Source organism: Myzus persicae, unplaced genomic scaffold, assembly GCF_001856785.1.
Source record: "Myzus persicae strain clone G006 unplaced genomic scaffold, MPER_G0061.0, whole genome shotgun sequence".
Lineage (NCBI taxonomy): Eukaryota > Metazoa > Arthropoda > Insecta > Hemiptera > Aphididae > Myzus > Myzus persicae.
In genome coordinates, this window is record NW_019103992.1 from 175,935 (window position 1) to 197,524 (window position 21,590).

At 29.9% G+C, this 21,590-nt stretch overlaps 3 protein-coding genes, 1 long non-coding RNA gene and 1 pseudogene across 6 annotated transcripts; 3 read left to right on the forward strand and 2 right to left on the reverse strand.

The window, feature by feature from the left end:
• Positions 1-3,276: 3,276 nt before the first annotated feature.
• On the reverse strand, positions 3,277-6,898 carry LOC111037341 (glutamine-dependent NAD(+) synthetase). Of its 2 annotated transcripts, none has more exons than XM_022319864.1 (3): positions 6,637-6,898; positions 5,551-5,807; positions 3,277-5,468 (listed from the first exon to the last, which is right to left on the reverse strand). In XM_022319864.1, exons 2-3 carry the CDS (start codon positions 5,797-5,799, stop codon positions 3,561-3,563), a joined length of 2,157 nt encoding a protein of 718 aa, XP_022175556.1. In that variant the 5' UTR covers positions 5,800-5,807; positions 6,637-6,898; the 3' UTR covers positions 3,277-3,560. The 2 variants fall into 2 exon arrangements, with proteins under 2 accessions (XP_022175556.1, XP_022175555.1); XM_022319863.1 differs by having other exon boundaries at positions 6,709-6,892.
• On the forward strand, positions 6,816-9,879 carry LOC111037344. The gene is made up of 2 exons (XR_002604869.1): positions 6,816-6,920; positions 9,534-9,879. It is a non-coding gene; the product is annotated as an uncharacterized LOC111037344 (long non-coding RNA).
• Positions 9,763-14,125, reverse strand: LOC111037342 (NADH-ubiquinone oxidoreductase 49 kDa subunit). 2 transcript variants are annotated; one of them, XM_022319865.1, is made up of 11 exons: positions 14,043-14,125; positions 13,749-13,974; positions 13,481-13,682; positions 13,045-13,232; positions 12,812-12,975; positions 12,629-12,748; positions 11,095-11,224; positions 10,934-11,030; positions 10,732-10,872; positions 10,584-10,643; positions 9,763-9,878 (listed from the first exon to the last, which is right to left on the reverse strand). In XM_022319865.1, exons 1-10 carry the CDS (start codon positions 14,123-14,125, stop codon positions 10,606-10,608), a joined length of 1,389 nt encoding a protein of 462 aa, XP_022175557.1. In that variant the 3' UTR covers positions 9,763-9,878; positions 10,584-10,605. The 2 variants fall into 2 exon arrangements, with proteins under 2 accessions (XP_022175557.1, XP_022175559.1); XM_022319867.1 differs by lacking the exon at positions 9,763-9,878 and adding an exon at positions 10,346-10,488.
• Positions 14,126-14,371: 246 nt separating this feature from the next.
• Positions 14,372-15,193, forward strand: LOC111037343 (39S ribosomal protein L27, mitochondrial). The gene is made up of 3 exons (XM_022319868.1): positions 14,372-14,544; positions 14,656-14,825; positions 14,890-15,193. Exons 1-3 carry the CDS (start codon positions 14,487-14,489, stop codon positions 15,091-15,093), a joined length of 432 nt encoding a protein of 143 aa, XP_022175560.1. The 5' UTR covers positions 14,372-14,486; the 3' UTR covers positions 15,094-15,193.
• A 4,040-nt stretch (positions 15,194-19,233) lies between these two features.
• On the forward strand, positions 19,234-20,399 carry LOC111037340 (annotated as a pseudogene).
• Positions 20,400-21,590: the final 1,191 nt, after the last annotated feature.

Genomic DNA, 21,590 nt, shown 5'->3' on the forward strand with positions numbered 1-21,590 from the left:
AAATGTTATTTACTTAGGAGATACATATTTATAATAATTATAGCTTAAACCTTGAAACTACGCACGTACAACCATTAAATTTACTGAAATTATTGATATTGATACAATACGAACAGTTTAAATTTAGTTTAAGTTTGCAAACACGAAATAGGTAGGTATATAATAGCTTCGACCCCCCGTACGATAATAGTATATAGTTGCGACGAACTTTTCAGGTGAACTTTCTTGCACACCGTAAGGAAATAATGTGAAACGGGAGCCACATTGCCGTAGATATACGATGTAAAATGTACCCTACTATAATAATACTACTACATTATTATTATTATACTATTATATTTTTGTCTCGCAACTGTAATGTAGTTAAATAGCCTATACAGGGCTCCGTGTTATCGTTAAAATAATAATATTATATTATTATACATTATTATACCTACTTTATATTATTAATTAATATATTATTATTATATATTGGAAAAGAAATAAACAACTCATATTCTCTCAAGGTAAGTATATATAATTCATATTTCAAAATACTCTATAGATACTCCATATTATAGTATAATTGTTATTAATTATACAATGATATAATATTGAAAAATAACACAAGCGTTTTGATATATGACATATTGTTAAACCTTCAGGAGAATGATAAATTCAAAATTCATTTTTCTCAATATAATTATCTAATGTATATTTTATTTGTTCACAAAATGTCATTAGATACGTACTGATGAAACAATATACTATTCGACAGATTTTGTGGCAAATTCTGGATCATCAAAATCGTTCGAAATTCCCGCTCGACACAAGATTTGTCATTATATTTGACGTATAACTTAAAGCTTATAAATAAAATATATCTACGTGAAGCACAATTTGACCTTGCAGAACTAATGTTGATAATAACAGTAATCATAAAACCAATAAATCCGGCCTAATAAAATCCGGCCTTTTGTCACGCACAACCATCATGGCGCATTGGCGTCGTCACGCGTCGACGTCATATTATGCAAATAATATTATTTGTATAGGTATATAGACACTATTTAGGTATTATACTGTTTATTTGTATTCTTCGTATAATTCGTATTTAAAACTGCATCTCCCAGACTCGAACGGCTCCGTACCTATACGACAATCATTCAAAATAGTCGAGAATACGAATATGATAAATAACGGAGTCGCCGCTATAGAAAAGCGCGAAATGTGATTAACGATGAAAAGGGGCAAGAAAATAATGTTGGTTTGCGCCTTTCAGCCTACAGGGAAATATGCGCGTGTGCTGTCACAGAAGTCTTGAATATCTTTTGTGGTATGCACTATGGATGGATTGTGGACCAAATAGTTACACGTGTGCGTACATTGTCTGTAATGTATGCGAACTCAAACCTCGAGGTATTTCAATAATTTGAGCACGGAAGAAGAATCTTACACGCCAAGATAAACCAAATATAGTCCGGAATCATTGCCCGGTTAAGATTTGGTTTAAAAAAAAATGTATGTATACCGTTATACTCCTACAACGGCCGATTGAATACAACCCTAGGCGTAAATCGACTAAATTGTTTGGGGGGGCTCAAGCTCCCCTCCCCAATCCCCATAGGATATAATATATAAGTAAAACAAATGTTGGAGGGAAACGCCCTCCATAAAATCCCCCACCCACTCGGCAATTATCACTATCGATAAATAAATACAAAGTATTACATTTTTAGAATATATTTATTTTAACAACATTTTGGGTTCTTTTTCGGCAAATACGTTTAAAATTTCACCTCTATTTATATCAGGGGCGGAACCAGAGGGGGGCGGATGGGGCCTATTGGATATATTTGTATTACCTATTGACTACCCAGGTATTCAATTCAACTATTGTACTATAATAGTGTCTTCACTCTTATTCTGTGAAACTTGTCCTTGTTACTTCATATCGACATGGTTTTACTTAAATCGTTTTTTTTAATCATAAAACGATTTTTGCAAGTTCTAAATGTTGGCTAATCTAAAATTGATCCAAGTATTAACACCTAGGTAGAAAAAATAGGTTGAACGATAAAAGTTTTATATTAAGAATTATGATCTTATTGTTGGTCAAGTATTGAAGTATTTTTTAACATACCATTTATTCATTATTGTGAACTTTCTTTTAAATTGAAGTTTTTTGTACTGAGTCAAAGAATGATAACTTGTCCTATTTTAATAAAATGTTTTAAATAATATATTAATTTTTTTTTGCCTAATGCCGTATAACCATATCACTGAAAATGTACACAAATTGAAATAAACAAGAATTCATCTAGATAAAAATGTAATCATTTTTTCTACATCTAGACAAATTATTAGTTGTCCATTCAACTATTCCCAAATCCCAACAAACTGATTAGAGACGCTCACACCAACTGAATAGGTTTACATATTGTAATTAGTGTAAATAATGTATGTAGTTGAGTGCACGCAGACACAAACATGGATGGCAGATATACCGAATATATAATACTGTTGGTGAATACTGGTAAGAAGTACAATTACCTATTTGTTTGTGATGACTATGTTCTCCCAGAGTTATATTTTGACATAAAAGTAGGTTAAGAAAATTACATTACAAAAAAAAAATTAATTTTAAAAGTTTAACTTCAAATTGTAATCCTATAAATTGAGTGCCTATTATAGATACCTAATACACCTGATGTTATAAATTACCGATAAAACATGTTTTGTTACCTATAAAAAAGGCGATTTGCAGAGGACCTACCACACTTTATTTCTTTAATAATGGAGTTATTCAAAATCTGATTCTTGGAAATTATAAATACACTTAAAGACCATAATATTTTTGAATACTTAAGACTTTTTGTGCTATCTCTAGTAGATAATTCGGTGACCCACATCATTAAATTTAAAAATGACCTGTTACCATATGTTTTCTCTAAAATTAAGTTATTTATTTAAAACTTTAAAAGTAATTATTTTGTCATCCGTCCTCATGAGCGACCAGCGGGTTGCTATACTTCTGTTTTTATTAAACAAATAATACAAAATAATTTAAGAAAATATGTAATATTATATCTTAATCTTACATTAGATTTGAATTTCTTATCTGAAATATTATATTTAATATTTTTAGTCCACAGACATGAGAAATGTAGAGCTATGATAGTAAAACAAAATTATTTCCAATCAATAAAAAGAACCCCACTAGGATACAAAGCTACAACATTGTCAAACTTTTACATTGCCTGTTTTTCACAACAGCAGTTTTGAAAAAAAAAAACATTTTGAAAACAAATTATTTTAGTATTTTTAATATATTTACCTGTTACAATGGAACAGATCTATTGCAAGTGCTCTTTTTCTTATTTGTTGATAATAATAAAGCGTTATTAATTTTTATGTTTTACAAAGTAGTTTAACAACAATACGTACACAATTAAAATATCATGAGTACAAACTACTTTTGATTTATCTAGATAAATACCTAATAAAAATATAATTAATCTTTTAATAGTGTTTAAAAATTAAAATATAACTATAAAAATAACAATTTAACAATAATTCTATTAAACATTTACTGCATATTTTTCACTTCTGTTTGATTCCAAGGATAAATGGTACCTAGGAATTTCATTTTTTTTGTCATTAAATTCTTCAACTCTATTATCGATACATCGAAACTGCCATGGCCACATAACATTATATAGAAATGGACGATGATCAAACCGGTTATCATCTGGACTATATGCTTCAGCGTGATAACTAGGAGTCAAGATTGTCATTTTGTGTCTATTTATAGCATAACATCTAAAAAAGTGTTTTACTTTTTCAGCTATTTGTTCGGCCGTATATTGATCACCCCACAATAACAACAGCTTACAAAACATACTGTATGGGCCACAATAATTTTGCTTTCTCAACTTCCCATAAACACTGAGCTCGTCATAAGTCATGCCCATATCTGCTTCATCTGACTGTGTAATGCGTCCAGCTATCAAGGGCTCTAGTTCTGCTGTAGGAGTGGCATTTATTATATCATCAATTGATGTCAATGAATACTTAGTTCTAAAATATCTAAGAAACATTTTGAGATCCGATTTTGAAATGCCGCCAATTGGATTGACATCTGCACTTGAACAGTCATATTTTGTCATATATCCTCTTAAAGCTTCATCAACATTAGCTGAACCCAAAACCAAAAGTCCTCCTTGTCGACCACGGACCCAAAGCATTAATTGGGCGAATAAGTATGTTAGAACCATTCTCAATCGAGCCTGTACATTTTGTAAGGCAAGAGATTCACGTGGAGATCCACCATATACAGCAAATTGTGGTGTCTTACCAGTTAGTCCAACAAAGACTGAGATCACAGATGATACAACCTTATCAATAACAACACTTAAATGATAGCTAGATATTTGAGAAGATAATTCTTCTGCTCGATTTTTAGTTTGAGAAGATGAATTCTCGGTGGCCATGTAACATGTTGTGAATAATTGATTACACAGTTCTCTGGCATTAGGAGGGAAATAATTTTGTTGACCAACTATCATACGTACTTCATTCAAAACTTGTGTGTCACCGTCTTTACACGCCTGATATATTAAATTGCACATTGAAAATACTATGCATGCTGTACTTGATGAATCAACACCACCACTCAATGGCAAAAAGTATCCACCTTGCTTAGAACGTCTTAAATAATCCCAAAGCCAACATGCTGGACCTAAGGCGATCTCTTCTTCAGGAGATAAACATTTAAATTCTGTTAAAATGGGATCTGGTATTTTACGTGTTTCTCTCGATAAACTAAAGTCTTGAACATTAATCCTGTGGTAAGGTTCTGCACTAGAGCTGGATCTAGACCTTATAGCATTTCTGTAGCTGCGAATGTCTTCTAAATCAATTGTAGCGCACGTAACTTCCACTTCTTTTAGATTGAATTGAGTACCAACTTTTATTAAAGAACCATTCATCACAATATTTGAACAACCATTGAAGTACACACGTTGGCCATCACATCCTCTGAGATTACTATACAAATAACATCCACCATTTTTAAAAGTGGCAGATTTTATCAGATCTAAAACAATTGAAGATTTCCGTAATTCCATATAAGAGCCAGAACTATTAACAATTATTTCAACGCCATCCATGCATAAAGGGATATGTGTACTATTTGGGGTCCACAATTCTTCACATATTTCATACCCAATACATGTATCGGAGGTGGCAATAACAGCATCGCCAAAGGGTACAATAGTTTGACCTGTATGTTTTTGCACAACTCGAGGTAGATAAAAATCTTCTACTGTGCGTAATTTTCTCCACGGAGTAAACCAGCGAGATTCTCTATAATTACCAGAATCACACATGAGTAATTTGGGTCTTATCAATAAAATACGTTTGTTAAGAAACACAACTCGACAATTGTAGGTGGAGTTCTTGTGCATCACTGGCATGCCAACATCAATCTAAATGTGTAAAATTAATATAATTAATGTATTTAAAAAATAATAGGTGCTATAACATGATTAAATATTTTCTGTAACAAACCAAAATATCTGATGAAGATTGATGAATCATTATTTCAACCAGAACTTGCCAAGAGTGTAAGAGTGTGTCACTCTCAAGGAAGTGATCTTCACAACTGTAACCACATATTTCAAGTTCAGGTCCACTACGATATGTTGCATTGGACTGCTTTGCAATTTCAATGCTTTCCAATATCCGACGTTTATTACCTTCAAAATCTAATGACCACTGATTCAAACAACTTACGGCTACAGTAGCTAAGCGACCCATTTTTATAACTGAAACATAAAAATGTAGATGGGTAAAAATAGAAATATTTTCAATTCACCAAATTTGATATTAGAGAAAGTTTAGTCCATAAAATAAGGTAGTATACAGTTAAATTCAATATGTTTTTAAATGCATTAATTAGAAATTGTGGGAATTTTCTAAATTGGCAACAACATAATTTGTATATATTAAAAGCATTCTAAGAGAATACAAATTAATATTTACACTAATGTAAAAGATTCCTAGATTCAATAAATAAACGAAATGCACAATATTTTGTGCTACTCGGATATGCGGTCTAAATATTACACACAAGGTTTAGTGTTTGCATGTTTGTAAATAATTTAGAAAACTGTAAGACCAAGGGGTACCTACACCAAACTGCTTCAATGTCACCCAGACCATTATTGTTGGAAGATCACTAGATATAATAATAATTGATATATCAATAATGTGTAGCATTTTTAAATAACATCTCAACAGGTAATTCTTGGTAGTATGTATAAATTAATTTAATACAATTTTTTTGATAATCCTACTTTGTTTGCATAAACCTAATGTATTATTTATTTGGTATATTTTTTCGTTTTTTATTTGGTAAAGGTATATTTTTTTAAACACACATTCCTAGGTACCTATTACATGCCTATTAGATATGTTATTATTCACAACAATATTAGTAGGTACCTACCAAATAATAATAACACCAATAATACTTGACTGTTCAATAATGTAATTGCCGGTGATATAATTTATATTGTAAATTTGTAAATAGGTTATCTAGATAGGTATATCAAATTATAACTAATATATTTCATATTACGGGTATCTACTCACCAATAACGTAGGTGTAGAAATTCTTACATTAATCGTCAAATTGCGAAGATATTATTATTGATTATTACTCACATTTAATACAGTTCAGTGCTCACGACGGTGTTTGATCAATCAGTTTCCATGTTCTAAAACGTTACAAAAGGCATGCAGTCTGCTTGGATTGCGTTTCCTTAGTTACGCAGCTGTGCAGCACTACCGTCTACCACAGTCCACAGGTCTGACTGTCGTCCGAGGTCGTTAAAGACTACAGATAGTATGATATCAGTGGATATCACGTACTTCAGGTAGTTCAATTAAATTGCTTCAAAAATTGAGTGGGTGGGTAATAAATAATTGAGTATACATCCTAGTTTTCTTGCTATAATTAAAAAAACACGGGAATGTTGTTAAATTATTCACATATAATTAGTAAGGTCGATTTCACAGTCGTTTGAAGGGGTGGGCGGGTCAAACTATTTGAAAATTTTGAACTGCCAGTTTAAATTCCATTCCGCTTCCCTGATTATGATACACCTATATTGTATTGTTCTCTGCTAATAGGAATGCGATGATAATAAATGATAACATGTTCACACAGTATCATAGCCCTGATACGACGATCAACATTTTTTTTTTTTTTTACAATGAATTCTTAAGGCGTAATTACTAATTAGTGAATATTTCACTATATTATAACCATGACTATAACTATGTAGAGCTAGGATGTTGATGACTTTTGCATTTTTTTTTCTATGTTTCTATACAATGCTATCCTAGCTAAAAATTTGTTTCACGCACCCTTGATGCAGAGTATTCTAATTTTATCTTGCATTTTTAGGCATTTTTAGCTATAAATGTATTTTTTTTATTTCTCAACACTTTTGGGCCTTTTTTTGTAGTTTTTGTACAATATGGGCCATGCGGCATATTTCCCAAATTTTTGATTAGAGCAAGTGTTAAACCCAAATTTAATTTATTTTTAATAATTTTGAATAATGCTTGAAATGTAAATGTATACTACCTACCTATTGTTTATTATTATAATTTATAATTCATATTGAAAATTACTATCACACCCATATCTATAATAAAAATTATTATTTATAAACACATTTTTTCTCACATGCTTAACTAGTTTTTTAGATCATTTTTAAAGTAATTTTTTGAAGTTTTTAGGGCACTTTTGCAATTTTTTAGGGAATTTTCGCATTTTTTGGGGGGAATTTGTGTGTGTTTGTTAGGTCATCAACATCCCAAGTCTAATAATAATGTATTACGCAATGCCAGTACATACTCAAGTACCCACTTGCCGTATTGCGCAATTAATTATTTATTGTAATAGGTAATAGAAAACTGTGTTTAACATTGGTTCTCTGTACCTACTCGTATTAAAATATAGGTTAGGTTTGTACCTGTTGGCTGTTATACAAGTTCGAAATGTTAGGCTGAGGTTCTATAGGTGAAATACGTACGTTTTGGGTACACATTAATATTAATACATTATACGTCTTATATGTGTACTGTGTAGGGTTAATAGTGGCCATGTAGACGTCCCATCATCCAGTTACCAAATTGACAGGTGTATAGCCAGGATTTTTTTTTNGGGGTACATGTGAGGGCTTCACACTTCATTGTAGTCAGTGGTGTATTACTATAAATATTCATGGATTTACGCTTTCTTGACGCGGTTAAATCTTAGATATCAATGATAGTCTTAACGCATGATTATGTCCGAGCACATTTTTATTGTCATACAAAAAGTCCAAAAATTTAAATTATTTTATTCAATTTTCATCTATAATTATATGTAATTAGTAATTACTAAGGAACGCAATTAATAGGAGTTGGATACTGATTTTGAATTAAATTGTTGGATATATGTTTTTCTAAACTGTTCATATAGGTCAGCCTGGCACCCCGAAATCAAAATTTTAAAGTCAAACCATACTAAAAAATTATTTTTACACAATAGTGTGTATACCTTATCTACAAAACTTCTGCGATGTTTGCATTAAATTATTTTTAATTATTATTATTCCAATAGTCATTGATGTTTGTCTTGTCTTATTTTAAGTTATTATTTCTGTAGTCATAGATGTTTCTATTTTTTTAAATTAGTATATGGAACTATAATTTATATTTTCGGATTTTTTGTCCCACAATAAAAAAATTAATCCGATCTATTTGTCCAACTTTTTTCGAAGTGGACTTTCGTCCGGGATTCATTAAACTATCTGAAACCGGTTAATGCAATGGTTCTCAAAATATTTTTTGGTAATCAATTAATAATATTATGTAAATAGTATATTAATTACTAAATAGTAAATAGGTTCTATCTGAGAAATTAAAATTACAAATAATTATAGAGCATTTTGTTTTCATCACCAAAAATTCTAATAAATATATGGTGCTATATGGCCATAACCAGAGTACCATCGTTTATTTAGAGTATAAGCTAAAAAAAAATAACTAGGGAAGTGAGTATACGTCGTATAGGTACCCAACAGTACACCACAGATTGTAGTCATCAACCTTTATATTAACAATATCAAATATGACATAGAACCATATAATATTATGACAATATATTTTGTGGAAATCTGAACCATATAGTATAAATATGTTTTGCATTATACGGCTTATGTTGTTTCAAAACCTCTCTGGGCTCAGGCTCTGTAAATAGAATCAGGTAGCATTACATGTTTTACCGGGCAAACAAACTTTTCCAAAAATCATTCTTTTGCAAGAATCAGCAATTCTTCTCATCAGCACGTTGACAACATTTACCTACCTATTCTTTTCTTAAATTTATTTTCATTTTCACTATTAATAACCCTGTTATCTATAATATGCATATAACTGTTATTGTAACTAAAAGCCAGTTGGCCTAAAACATATTTTGGTTTTTGTGTTTTCAGTTTTAAATAATAATTTAATATTGTACTTCAAAGCGCAATGATTTGGAAGGGTAATATGTTTGCATTCTTACATATAATTTGATTTTACACAGTGAATAATTCTTTGTATTAATATTTTTACAGGAAATAGCCATTACAGACATTGAACCAAGAACCACAAGAATAGGGATTATGTATAAAAAATAAATATAAACTGATAATTAACTAGTAAACTGACACTACTGCAGTATACTTAGATAAAAATTTATATAATTTCAATGTTTTTACAGTTTTATCTCTACAAAAACACATAACATCTTGATTTAATATATTATACAACTTACAGGAATAAGAATGTACTTGTGCCTGAAAAAAAAAATTGTTAGATGCTACAAGACAGTATTATGTAATATTAAAGCATGTAATTGAAATTTAATAATTTTTACACATTGATTTAATCTTCAAAATGAATTTGGGTGTTTATAAAAATAAAATACTTTTACTTATTGTATTATAATTTTTAAAATGTAATATAAAAAGAATATTTACTTTTAGTTGTTGTTATTTTTGAGAATATTAGTTGAAAACAATTTAAAAGGATAGAATATTTATAACCATGGATCATTAAATAATAACAAGAAATGATTTTACTATTTTCTACCAAATATAATAATATAGTATGTATACAATGAGTAAAGAATACTATTTAATATTCTTATAGTTCAATTTTATTTTCAAAATAATATTCTAGATTGATTGGCTAAAACAGAAATTAAAAATCATATGTTTTCTAATATTTTTATACTTGAATAGAAACTAGTGTACACAGAAAATATTCAAACTTTGTAAATAATATATTGTAACAGGAAAATGTAGTTATATACGGATGTCGTATAACATATTTACATGATTAAGTATAATATACTGGATAATCCAGTAAATACAATAACTTTAGAACCAATAAAATGCGTGTACGCTAAAAAATAATTTATTTTAAATTATAATTATTGAATAACAAATTACATTACATTAAATTACTTAGCTTTGATACAAGACCAAATATTCACTTACCAATAAACACCAGTACAAATACTCAACGATCAATTTCACCAAACACAACATCAAGTGTTCCTAAAAATACAAATATTAAATGTAAATGAGTCACCGTTCAATGCTTAAAAATAATATTACGAATTTGTTGAAATAAGTTAATAATTACCAATAATAGCGACAATATCAGCAAGGAAGTGTTTTTTCCCTATCTTCTCTAATGCAGCAAGATGTGCAAATCCAGGTGCTTTGATTTTACATCTATATGGTTTAGAAGTTCCATCAGAAACTAAATAGACACCAAATTCACCTATAAAATATAATTAATGATTATTAAGAATTAAAGAAAATCACAAATATTTTTATGTTACCCTTGGGTGCTTCAATGGCGGTATATGTAGCACCTGGAGGTACTTGATAACCTTGGGTAAACAATTTGAAATGATGAATTAAGGCTTCCATGGAGTTCTAAAAGTATAAGTAAGTTAGTTTTAGTGCTAATTGCTAAGTATATTGGATATGGATTTATTACTTTCATCTCTGATCTTGATGGTGTTGATACTTTCATGTCATCAGTTTTAATTTCTCCAGCTGGCATTTGATTCAAACACTGTTCAATAATTCTAAGTGATTGCCTCATTTCTGCAACTCTACATAAATATCTGAAAATACAAGAAATACATTAAAATATTTAAAAAAACATAACATTACTTGAAAATATAAAATAAATTAGGTACACATATTAAAATAAATTAATTGATATTGCCTCATGAATAGTGAAAGGATATAATAGATTTATTATATTATGAAATTGTTTTTTCAATTCGTTTACAGCAAGTGATGGGCAGTTAGATAATTTCTAAAAATAAACACAGTAGGTATAATAAACGTCTAACTATCAAATGGTACTTCTGCTATAAAACATTTATAACAAGGATAAAAGAAATCTATTTTGGATATTTTTTTAGAATTTCATAATAATTGTATTATTATTCATAGATTTTACAAAAAGCTAAATATTTTATAAACGTAGATGTATTATACATCCATACAAATTACAATTTATTATTATGAATACCTTTAGTTATAGCTAGGACTTGGATTTTAATGTACTTATCACAGTAGCCTGAACGCTTAGGCTCAACTCATATTAGCTTTTTATACATCAATAATATTTGGTAGATTTATGGTGCTTCAGTCAATAAAAGGTGAGAACAATCTCTAGCAATAAGTTTGCATTCATGCATATTAATATGATACAAAATTGTCTTAGTAGATGGGAAAAAATGGAATTACTGTGAAATATGAATCCACGACAAATGATGAAAAAATCAGGTATGGCTTATTTTGTTACAAATCAATTGAAACAAACTTATACCTTTCTCAAATTAATTCATAAGGTAGTATAATACATGACTTGAATGACTTGAGGGGGGAAAATCGTCCATCAACAGTACCTCCTAATAATGATGAGTTCTCAATCGAGACCGTTTTTTTTATTGTGTTAGGCAAGGGCGTCTCTTGGCCATTTTCTTTTTAACCTTCCAGGAGGGTTGCTGGGGATGATTAAAGAGGACATGCGAGAAATAAGAGGGTTTTGGTTTAGGTGTAGTTTGGAGTATTAAAATATATGTATTTACATTAAATTCTGAGCTCTAATCATAAATCAGGTTAGGATGTCTGGTTAGTTCAAAATATAGCAAAATGTAATAGAAATTTCTGAAGATATGCTATTTTAATTTTATTCATTTTTAGGATATCTTCCAATTTTAACATTTAAACATTTTTAAGTCATATTGTCGGGTTTATTTGTAGTTTTCAAGTATAATAAATTATTTTTATATAATGTATGATTTGTACTGTTTCATAAAACAAAGATGATAAACATTAAGTTCTTATAACATTTCATTTTAAAATTGCATATTTTAATTTTATTTTATAGAATCAATGTATAATGCAACATTTTTTATCACATATTTTTATGGCATTTTGCAGTATAATTGTAATATTTAAGGCATTAAGGGCATATTTTGTAGGTTTTTGTAGCATATTATAACTTTACTAACCTGTCATAACAATCACCACGAGTGCCAATAGGTATATCAAAATCGACAAGATGGTATGCATCATAAGGTTGTGTTTGACGTAAATCCCATTTGATACCAGAACCGCGCAACATAACACCACTTCAAAAAGTATATCATTATTTTAACTTCATTAAAGTTTTAATTAACCTGCATGAAACTAACCTAAAACCTAAATTTAGAGCGTCTTCAGCACTCACAACACCTATATCACGTGTCCTAGCAATCCAAATTCCATTATTAGTAAGCATATCTTCAGTTTCATCAATACGTTCCCCAAACTTTGCGGCAAACTGATAAATATCATCCATTAACCCAAGTGGTATATCCTAAATGAATTAATTTTTATGTAAATATAATACATTCAATATTATTAATGAGTTATGATGTTTACATACTTGAGACACGCCTCCAGGACGTATGTAGGCAGCATGCATTCTAGCTCCAGACACTCTTTCATAGAATTCCATCATTTTTTCTCGTTCTTCAAATAACCAAAAGAATGGTGTCATAGCACCAATATCTAAGGCATGTGTGCCAATAGCCATAATATGATTTAACAAACGAGTAATTTCCGCAAACAATGCTTAAAAACAGAAACTTATTAAAACAACTCTTTAATGTAAAAACAGTTTTTTAAATACAGAATAACCTTTTTATAACAGACCCCTTATAAGACAGAAATCTTCTTACAATGGATTATAACAACAGTACCATACAACCTATATCCAGTATATTTAACTCTCCCTATAAATCTTTTATAGTGAAAAAATCATGTGGTACCGAATCATTCTGTTATAAGGAGGTTTCATTGAATATGATGTATGTTCTTACTTCTGATATACTTTGCCCTTAGTGGTATATCAATGTTCAACAATTTTTCCACAGCCAATGAGTAACACTGTTCATTACACATCATAGATACATAATCAAGGCGATCAAAATATGGTAATGCTTGAGTATATGTTTTGTATTCAATTAACTTTTCTGTACCACGATGTAAAAGTCCAATATGAGGATCTGCACGTATAACGACCTATAATTTAGCAAACATACTAATGCAATTATGATTTATTTGATATTTGTTATTCACTAGTTTCACCTCTCCAGCCAGTTCCAGTACTAATCTAAGTACACCGTGGGCAGCTGGATGTTGTGGTCCAAAATTGATGGTCATGTTTTTCACTTCTCGTTCAATAGGCTGAGGATTAGAATTCCATGCTTCCACCTTCCAATCGCCGGCTTCTTCTGGCACAAACATAACAGGTCGCTCGAATTTTTTCATTTCCTCGACTCCGGGATACCATTTAGATGCACTCCTAACATGTCTATAAATAATAATTAATAGTTGTGAGTATTATGCAGTGTAAATAATTTAATATTGATCTATACTTACTGATAGATTCGGTCATTTGCTGCCAAATACTTCGTTAGATGGCTCAAGTTATTTCTTTTCACCAAATTCAAAACTGAAGCCATTTTTAATGTGAAAACTTCTATGACACAATAAGACCGAAATGGGAAACTTTGGAGAAAAGTTCCCTAGAGTAGACCCTATTATCCTATCTCTATTGAAATTTTCTAGTGAGCGATTTAATTTTATCATTCTCTATCACTATTTTCTGTAGGTCTTCCATGGAAGAATAAACTATAATACCAGGGTTTTAAAAATATTTGATAATAGGTACTATGAGCCGGATTGATATCTACCTATATAGGTATTGTCCACAAGAACGATTGCAGAAAAAATTTTAAATTTCCAAATAAGATTAATTAATAATTAATATCCCCAAACTTTAATTTTTCGACTGTCAGTTTTTATATTTCTCTATTGGTTTTCATGATGCTAAGTAATTTGTCATTTCCCAATCTAATTTCTACCGTAGGGACATTATTACGTAAGTAATTGAAATAATTAAGCAATATTTTATTAAGCTGAAATTTAAAATTAACTAAAGACAATTGCAGTTAACTTATTAAAGACATGTATGTTTAAATTATTTATTTAGTTCGCAACAGTGTTCGACATGCGTCCAAAAAATCTGGTACAAGTACTGCTAATGTCGGTGGTCGAGTTCGTCCTAAACATAGAGGTATCAGATATAACGATGGCCGTGAAGTTCAGGCAGGCACCATGTTAGTGTTGCAAAGGGACCTAAGATTTCATCCAGGTCTTCATGTAAGTTGATACTAGCTTATTTAATATTTGAAATATTGAATTGATAACTGATTTGTACATACAGGTTGGTTTTGGGCGCAACGGCACATTGTTTGCTTTGGAACAGGGTAAAGTGGTTGTTTCATGCGAAAAAATGGATCCAAATTGGAATCACACTTGGGTTCAAAGATTTTATGGCAACCGTAAAGGGCAAACAATTTACAAAAAATTCTTTAACATTATTCCAAAGCCACAACACAATCGATTTAAACTTGTTGAATCTATTTAAGCCGTTGTTAAAATTAAGGTTTCAGTCTATGAAATCTATTACTGTAATATTTTGTAGAAATTTTTTAATCATGTTTGTATGAAATAAACATATTATATAGTAATTTCATACTTACCTATTCATTTTAATTTTAATTTTATTGTATATTTAAATAAATTTGATCAATTATCATATTATTCAAATTAAATAATATTATAGTTGCATACCTACTTAGGTTGAAGTGACGAAAAGTTTTATAAATGTGATTTTAGATTCTGAGTGGAGTAATGAATGTATTAATTTTACAATGATGTTTTATTTTTATTTTTGTGTCTGTCATCACTGCTTGGGGCAGTATAAGTGCTTCGGTCGATGTATTGTTTTTAGACCTATCCTTAAACATATTTTGTATGTTTAATATGTGTCTTCTGATGTCTGTACTTATGTCAGCTTTGTAAAATAATTGAAAATCATATGACACTTTAATAATATCTTTTTTGCTAAAAATTAAGGGGTAGAAAAAAATAAACCTATTGGTTACTTCATACAAACTGTTGAATTTTTCTGTAAGTTGAACAGTTGCTGTATTAAGTTTAGATAACAAAAACCAATACTCTGAATTTTTAACTAAAATTAGGCCATCATCAAAATATTGTGTTGAATAAATAAAGCGTCAAACAGTAAATTGAATCCATTGCATAAAATGTTAAATTTTTATAGTTAAGGATTGAAATATTAAAACAAGAATTCTTTAGTTCTTTAGTTCTTTAGTTGGTAATCGTTTAATTATATTGAACTTTGCATATTTAAATATTTGACATTAATTATTCGAATAAATTGAATATTCTCAGTTATTTTCAAAATATTGGTTAACAAAAATAAAATTTAAAAAACCAGGAATTTTTATTTAAAGTCAATTTTTCGATAAAATCTATTTTGTTTTAATTTAAAAACTCATAATTAGAGCTAATATTTTAATGACCTAAAAAATACAAACAAATTCAAATATGACCTAAAAACTGTGAAAAAATGACCAAAAAAATGTACTTATATGAGCGAAAAAAATTTATTTTAAAAATAAATATTATTAATTATTAATTATAAACATAACATACTTGTGAATGTAACCGCTTCTCGATATAATTATTCTGAAAAATCAATAAAAGCATAAATTAAAATAATTTAATGAAAAATATATCATATTTATTTTTCACCTGTACACATATCATTGCATTGCACAATAAGATGATTCTCAAGATTTTCAAACAGGAAGCTGCGACGGCGGTCAGATTAAATGTTTATATGTGAAGAAAAACTTCGTTCAACGTCCTTAGAAGTAACAGGGGCATATTTTAAATGAACCATATCATTTAAAGTTAGGTCTTCCGGAATACCATCTCTACTTGTTGTATTTTCACCGCCCAGAATAGCAGATATATTTTTTAAAACTTTGAACCCATTATTTTTCATCAAAACATTTTTCAGTTTGTTTGATATTGTTTTTCCGATTACATTAGGAGCAAGGGACAATTTAGTCTCAATTTGTTTTATTTTATTAATAGATACTGATAATAAGATTCCAGAAGCCTCCAGATTTTTTATTTCTGAAGGAATGAAACCAAAATTAGATTATATATAAATTAGATTAGCCTCTAAACTTGATTTAGACATAAATTCTTTTGCTTGTTTTATAGTAGTCGAATCATCATGATTTAATTCAAGCAAAACTTTTTTTACATCAGAAAAATTCTCAAAAAAGTAATTTAAAGGATTTAGCCAGGTTCCCCATCGCGTGATTACGGGTTCGGGTGGCAATGGAATTCCCGGAGCAAGAGTTTTAATCATTTGTGTACGATATGGCGATTTTAAAAATATTTTTTTTACACAACATAAGTTTATTGACATCTTGAAAATTTGATCTTATTTCTTTCGCAACTCTGTGAATTGCATGCGCCACACAGGTAACAAGGCACCATTTTTGAATACAGAGTGCAAATGGCTCTTGCTGCTTTCACCATATATATGGGTGGCAGCATCAAATATAAAAACGAGGGCATTATCGTGTTTTATTCCTTCAGGCCATAATGTAAACATGGCGTTATCGAACGCTTTTGCAATGGTTGAATGATTTGTTTTTTCCAAAACACCAGAATATAACAAAAATATTTTTCCTGAATTTTCTGCTTCCAGGGTACCAATAACGATATTTACTACATAACGGCCTTCAACATCTGTTCGTTTCATCTACACTAACCCGCATTTTTTTGTCGTTAACATAGGGTCTAATATTTTGTATTGTATTTAAATTTTTCAACATAATTTTTACGCAATGTAGACTCGTCTGGGATTTTAAATTTTATATTTTTCCTAAAACATTTCTAAAATTTGTGTTATTTAATTTAGCAAGTGGAATATTAGCTGCTAATAATGTTTCACAAAGCTCTAAATTAAATGACGATTGATAACTATTATTTGTTAAATTAGATAATAGTAGTATTAGTATAGTACTTGATTATTTCGTTTCACTTCATTCAGTTTTCGTTGAATTCCACGAGCATGCTTATCTCGACTGATGTGTTGTTGAATTGTAAATTTCTTTTCGGAGGCAACTGCAACACTACAAACTTTAAAAAAGCACCATACCGTCCGTAGAAAAAATATCGGCACCAAACTCGCTCACAAAACTACGTAAACGGCTTCCTACTGTTGACTTAATTTTTGGCATTTTGTACAGTTAAGATCGGTAGAACCACATAGGTACGTGTCGAATTCACTACTAAAGCTACTATTGTATACCTAAATAATGGGTTCGTTCGATATTTAATCTTATCGGATAAATCGACAATTAACTATATTACTTTTTCAATATCAATGGACTGGAGTAGGTAATTGCCTATAGGTACTAATTGGGATTATCTTCAACATATATTAAAAAAGCTTAAAATAAACAAAAATTAGTTAAATGCACAAAATGAACGTAATATTTGTAATATTACGTAAAAATGACCTTAAAAATGAAATAAAATGCATTCAACACAAAAAAATGCAAAATAAAAATTACATATTTTAAATTATTATATTACAAAGCAAAATTAGTTTTTGATTAGAATTGTGTAACACTTGGAGAAAAAAATGCAAGTCACCAAAATCCAAGCTCTAATAATTGTAGATATAGACATATAGTTAACATTGTTACCTACCTAAAATTATATTTGAATTTTCTATACTCAATAACATTTAAAAAATATAAGACACTGGGAGCTCTTTTTTTTACCTTAACAACAGAAATGTTTTCTGGAAAGTCAAATATTTTATGAGCGTTTGAAGTTGACATTTTTACGCCATTGGATATTCACTCGATTTCTCATGGAACGGTTTTCTTTTTTTGTTGTAATTCAAAAAAGAATAATCATATATATACTTGAAATTTTCACCAAATACTAATTTTATAATTTTATATAAGCAGTAGGTACATGATCAAATCTCAATACATTTTGACTCTTTGAGTTATTTATAGATACGATTTGACAATTTGTAACAAGCATTTAATGTTTAAATTTTGATAGAACAAGTTAAAATCTTGAAAATTTGAAAAAATTATTTCATTGTCAAAAATGTTGAAGATATTCAATTTGTATAGCTCAGGATTTAAAATTTAAAACAATTTGATCGAAATTTGATATTTGAACAAAGAAAACAATTTTAACTTTTTTGTTGTAATTTTTAAAATATTATTCATGGGTAGGTGTCTGCTTTTACCTCAAAGTTTATTATTTTAATATGGGTACTATAATAATAATTTATTTTTATAATATATATTATAATATATTTTTATATTTAATAGTGACAATGGCATTTTAAAATTCATTATTTTTTTCATAAAATGATTTCAACCTAACCTACAGTGTTTTTTTTTGTGTACAATGGTTCTATATACCAACTTACCTACCATTTTTGATTTGCTTCTAGTCATCAAGTTTTAAGAGAACGGACGAAGACAAGGGTGACAATAACCCGCTGTCGAAGACCACCCAGACGTCGATATGCAATGAATAAAAACCTGGTAGCTAAAAACACTATAATTGCAGTTTCACGATAGAAAATATTTTTTTGGAGTCTAGGGTCGAACCAAACATCTAGGTATGGGCTGGTGCTGCCACGATGTCAGCCGCAGAAACGAATTCACACAATGTACTGTATCGAGAACATTTACAGAAAGATTATGAAACTCTCAATATTCCGAACCATTCAGCATTTTGTAGAAATCAGGTGCTCAAAAACAAGCGATCATTTGGCTCAGAAAATAAAGTGCCACTGATCACAGCACCTACCGGAATGCTAAATTTGTATCAGATAATTCAAGAATTAGAACTCGAATACAATTGTAAATTTAAATTTTTACCGCCCTCTATTGGTAAATGCCTTAGAAAGTGCTAAAAAAACGCAGACCTGTTTTTGGATCCAGTGTACTTAGTCAATAATGACGTCAATGATGTTTTGCGGTACCCTTTGTGGTATGGTCTTACACCGATGATTTATATGTATATTGTTTGGATCTTAAAATGTTTCTAAAATCCGTTTTCTTGAACTCCGAATCTACACGTTGGTATATGACTGAGCGCTCTAAAGTCTTCCGATTTGATTAAATCGAAGACGAAATTGAAGCCTTATTCTTCGACTACTGGAGCCGGTCCACTGTCGATCTTATAAAATACGATGAAAACGTGTCCAGGCATGATCTTAAAAGTATACTTCAGTATTTGTTCCAGAAACTGTGTGTTTTATACAAAGTAGGTAAACCAAAAGGGGATCTCGGATTATTTTTAACGAATTTTAGAAGATTAGCCGAGTTTGATTCGAACAACATCATCATACCGGCGAATTGTCAATTATTTCTAAAAAATGACAATCAACAGTTTGGCCGTTTGGGCAGATCTCTTGACTAGCGATCAGACCCTGTGGTGCGCTTTTTTTAACGAAATGAAGGTGCAGCATTACATAACGGCACATACCATTTCAGCGATGTTCAAAACACTAGATCGTCGTTTCGAATTTATTATGAGCAAAGCTGCGCAAGTGCGCACACTCCGCGGTAAATCGTTTCCTGACGTTAATCTGTGGTGCTTACACACCGCTTCTGTTCCCGGCGAATGTCAGAACATTGTACGTGAAGAAGATGTCATCCGCATATTACCGAATAACTACAGATCATTTATCGATGTCAAAAGATTGTTGTGCACCGCGATTGATAATTTTTATTATTATCACATTTTTTCGTTATCTCGATACGCAATCTTACGAATTTAATTCTATCAAATTTTTTTATAATTTTTTTTTATTTTGATTCTTAAAATTCATTTTCCTGTGGTCGCCCATGCCCCCTTCAATTTTTTTTCTATAATTTACTTTAGTTCAAATTTTTAAAAACATTTTTTAAATTTTGATAACAAGTTGGTACCTTATAAAAATTCATTGTTTCATCATCTAATTATTGTAAATAAGGCTATGAGTTTAGGAATACTGATATTGTAGACTGCAGTCTTTAATAGTTGTTTTTAATGCACATTTTTTTTTTGGATTCTTAAAATTCATTTGCTGCGGGCGTCCATGCCGGAGTATTTAAATGATTGGGATTGTATGGTTTGTTATAAATCCTGGGTTTTTGCCAATCCTGTCTAAAACGCATTGAAAATATCTAAACGCGTGTGTCTTCACTGGATTTGGCTTTACCATTTTAGGATTCTTAATATGAAAATAGATAACAGATGATATATATATTGACAATCCACTATAAAAATCTAGTAGGTAACTATTGGGTAAACGATAATATTTGATTATACAAGAATAAAAGGTATTTTTGTGGAATAAACACTCGCCCAATCGGTATATAACTATTCGCCAAAAATAGACCACATTTTGGGTCGATTCTCTCAAACGGCCTACACTCATCCATTACTATTCCACCGCTACACAACCATCACAGAGTTGACGACTCTGATTCTGTGCCAGCCACACAACACATAACATAATATATCATAGCAATAATACAAAAATAATTTATTGTTGAGGATTACCTTTCCAGTGATAAAAATTCTTGTTTCACTGTTGATGAACTGTAAAATATATAACTTCGTCATTTGTTTGACTTAATGAGGGATGTTTCTGAAAAACGAGAGTAGGGTATAAGATATGGCTGAATTACTGGAATATTTTGTACCAAACGACAATTGTTTTCCTGATTAATACATTTTCCCAATTATTGAATTGAGTTGGGTAGGTACCCGAATTAAATTGAAAATAGTTTAAATAATATCGAAAATAAAAATCACGTTCTATTTATACACAAACGCATACAATAACATAATTTAGTTTAATCGCCTGAAGTAGAAACGTCATACCTATAACGATTCTAGTTTACATAAATATGTAATATATCAGTTTTTTATGATAATCCTAATTCAAAATGAATTAGTTACAGGTTTTAGAGTCTGTTATAATTATCTCAAAGTAGGTGCAAT

Bases quoted from the DNA above. Each gene is read 5' to 3' on its own strand.
- LOC111037341 (XM_022319864.1), bottom strand. From the start codon at position 5,799: ATGGGTCGCTTAGCTACTGTAGCCGTAAGTTGTTTGAATCAGTGGTCA. The intron at 5,469-5,550 runs GTTTGTTACAGA...TTACACATTTAG, and splicing joins AATCTTCATCAGATATTTTG to ATTGATGTTGGCATGCCAGT.
- LOC111037343 (XM_022319868.1), top strand. From the start codon at position 14,487: ATGATGCTAAGTAATTTGTCATTTCCCAATCTAATTTCTACCGTAGGG. The intron at 14,545-14,655 runs GTAAGTAATTGA...TTATTTATTTAG, and splicing joins TACCGTAGGGACATTATTAC to TTCGCAACAGTGTTCGACAT. The intron at 14,826-14,889 runs GTAAGTTGATAC...TTGTACATACAG, and splicing joins GATTTCATCCAGGTCTTCAT to GTTGGTTTTGGGCGCAACGG.
- LOC111037342 (XM_022319865.1), bottom strand. From the start codon at position 14,125: ATGGCTTCAGTTTTGAATTTGGTGAAAAGAAATAACTTGAGCCATCTA. The intron at 12,749-12,811 runs GTTAGTTTCATG...TACTTTTTGAAG, and splicing joins GCTCTAAATTTAGGTTTTAG to TGGTGTTATGTTGCGCGGTT. The intron at 11,225-12,628 runs GTTAGTAAAGTT...TTGTATTTTCAG, and splicing joins CGTGGTGATTGTTATGACAG to ATATTTATGTAGAGTTGCAG.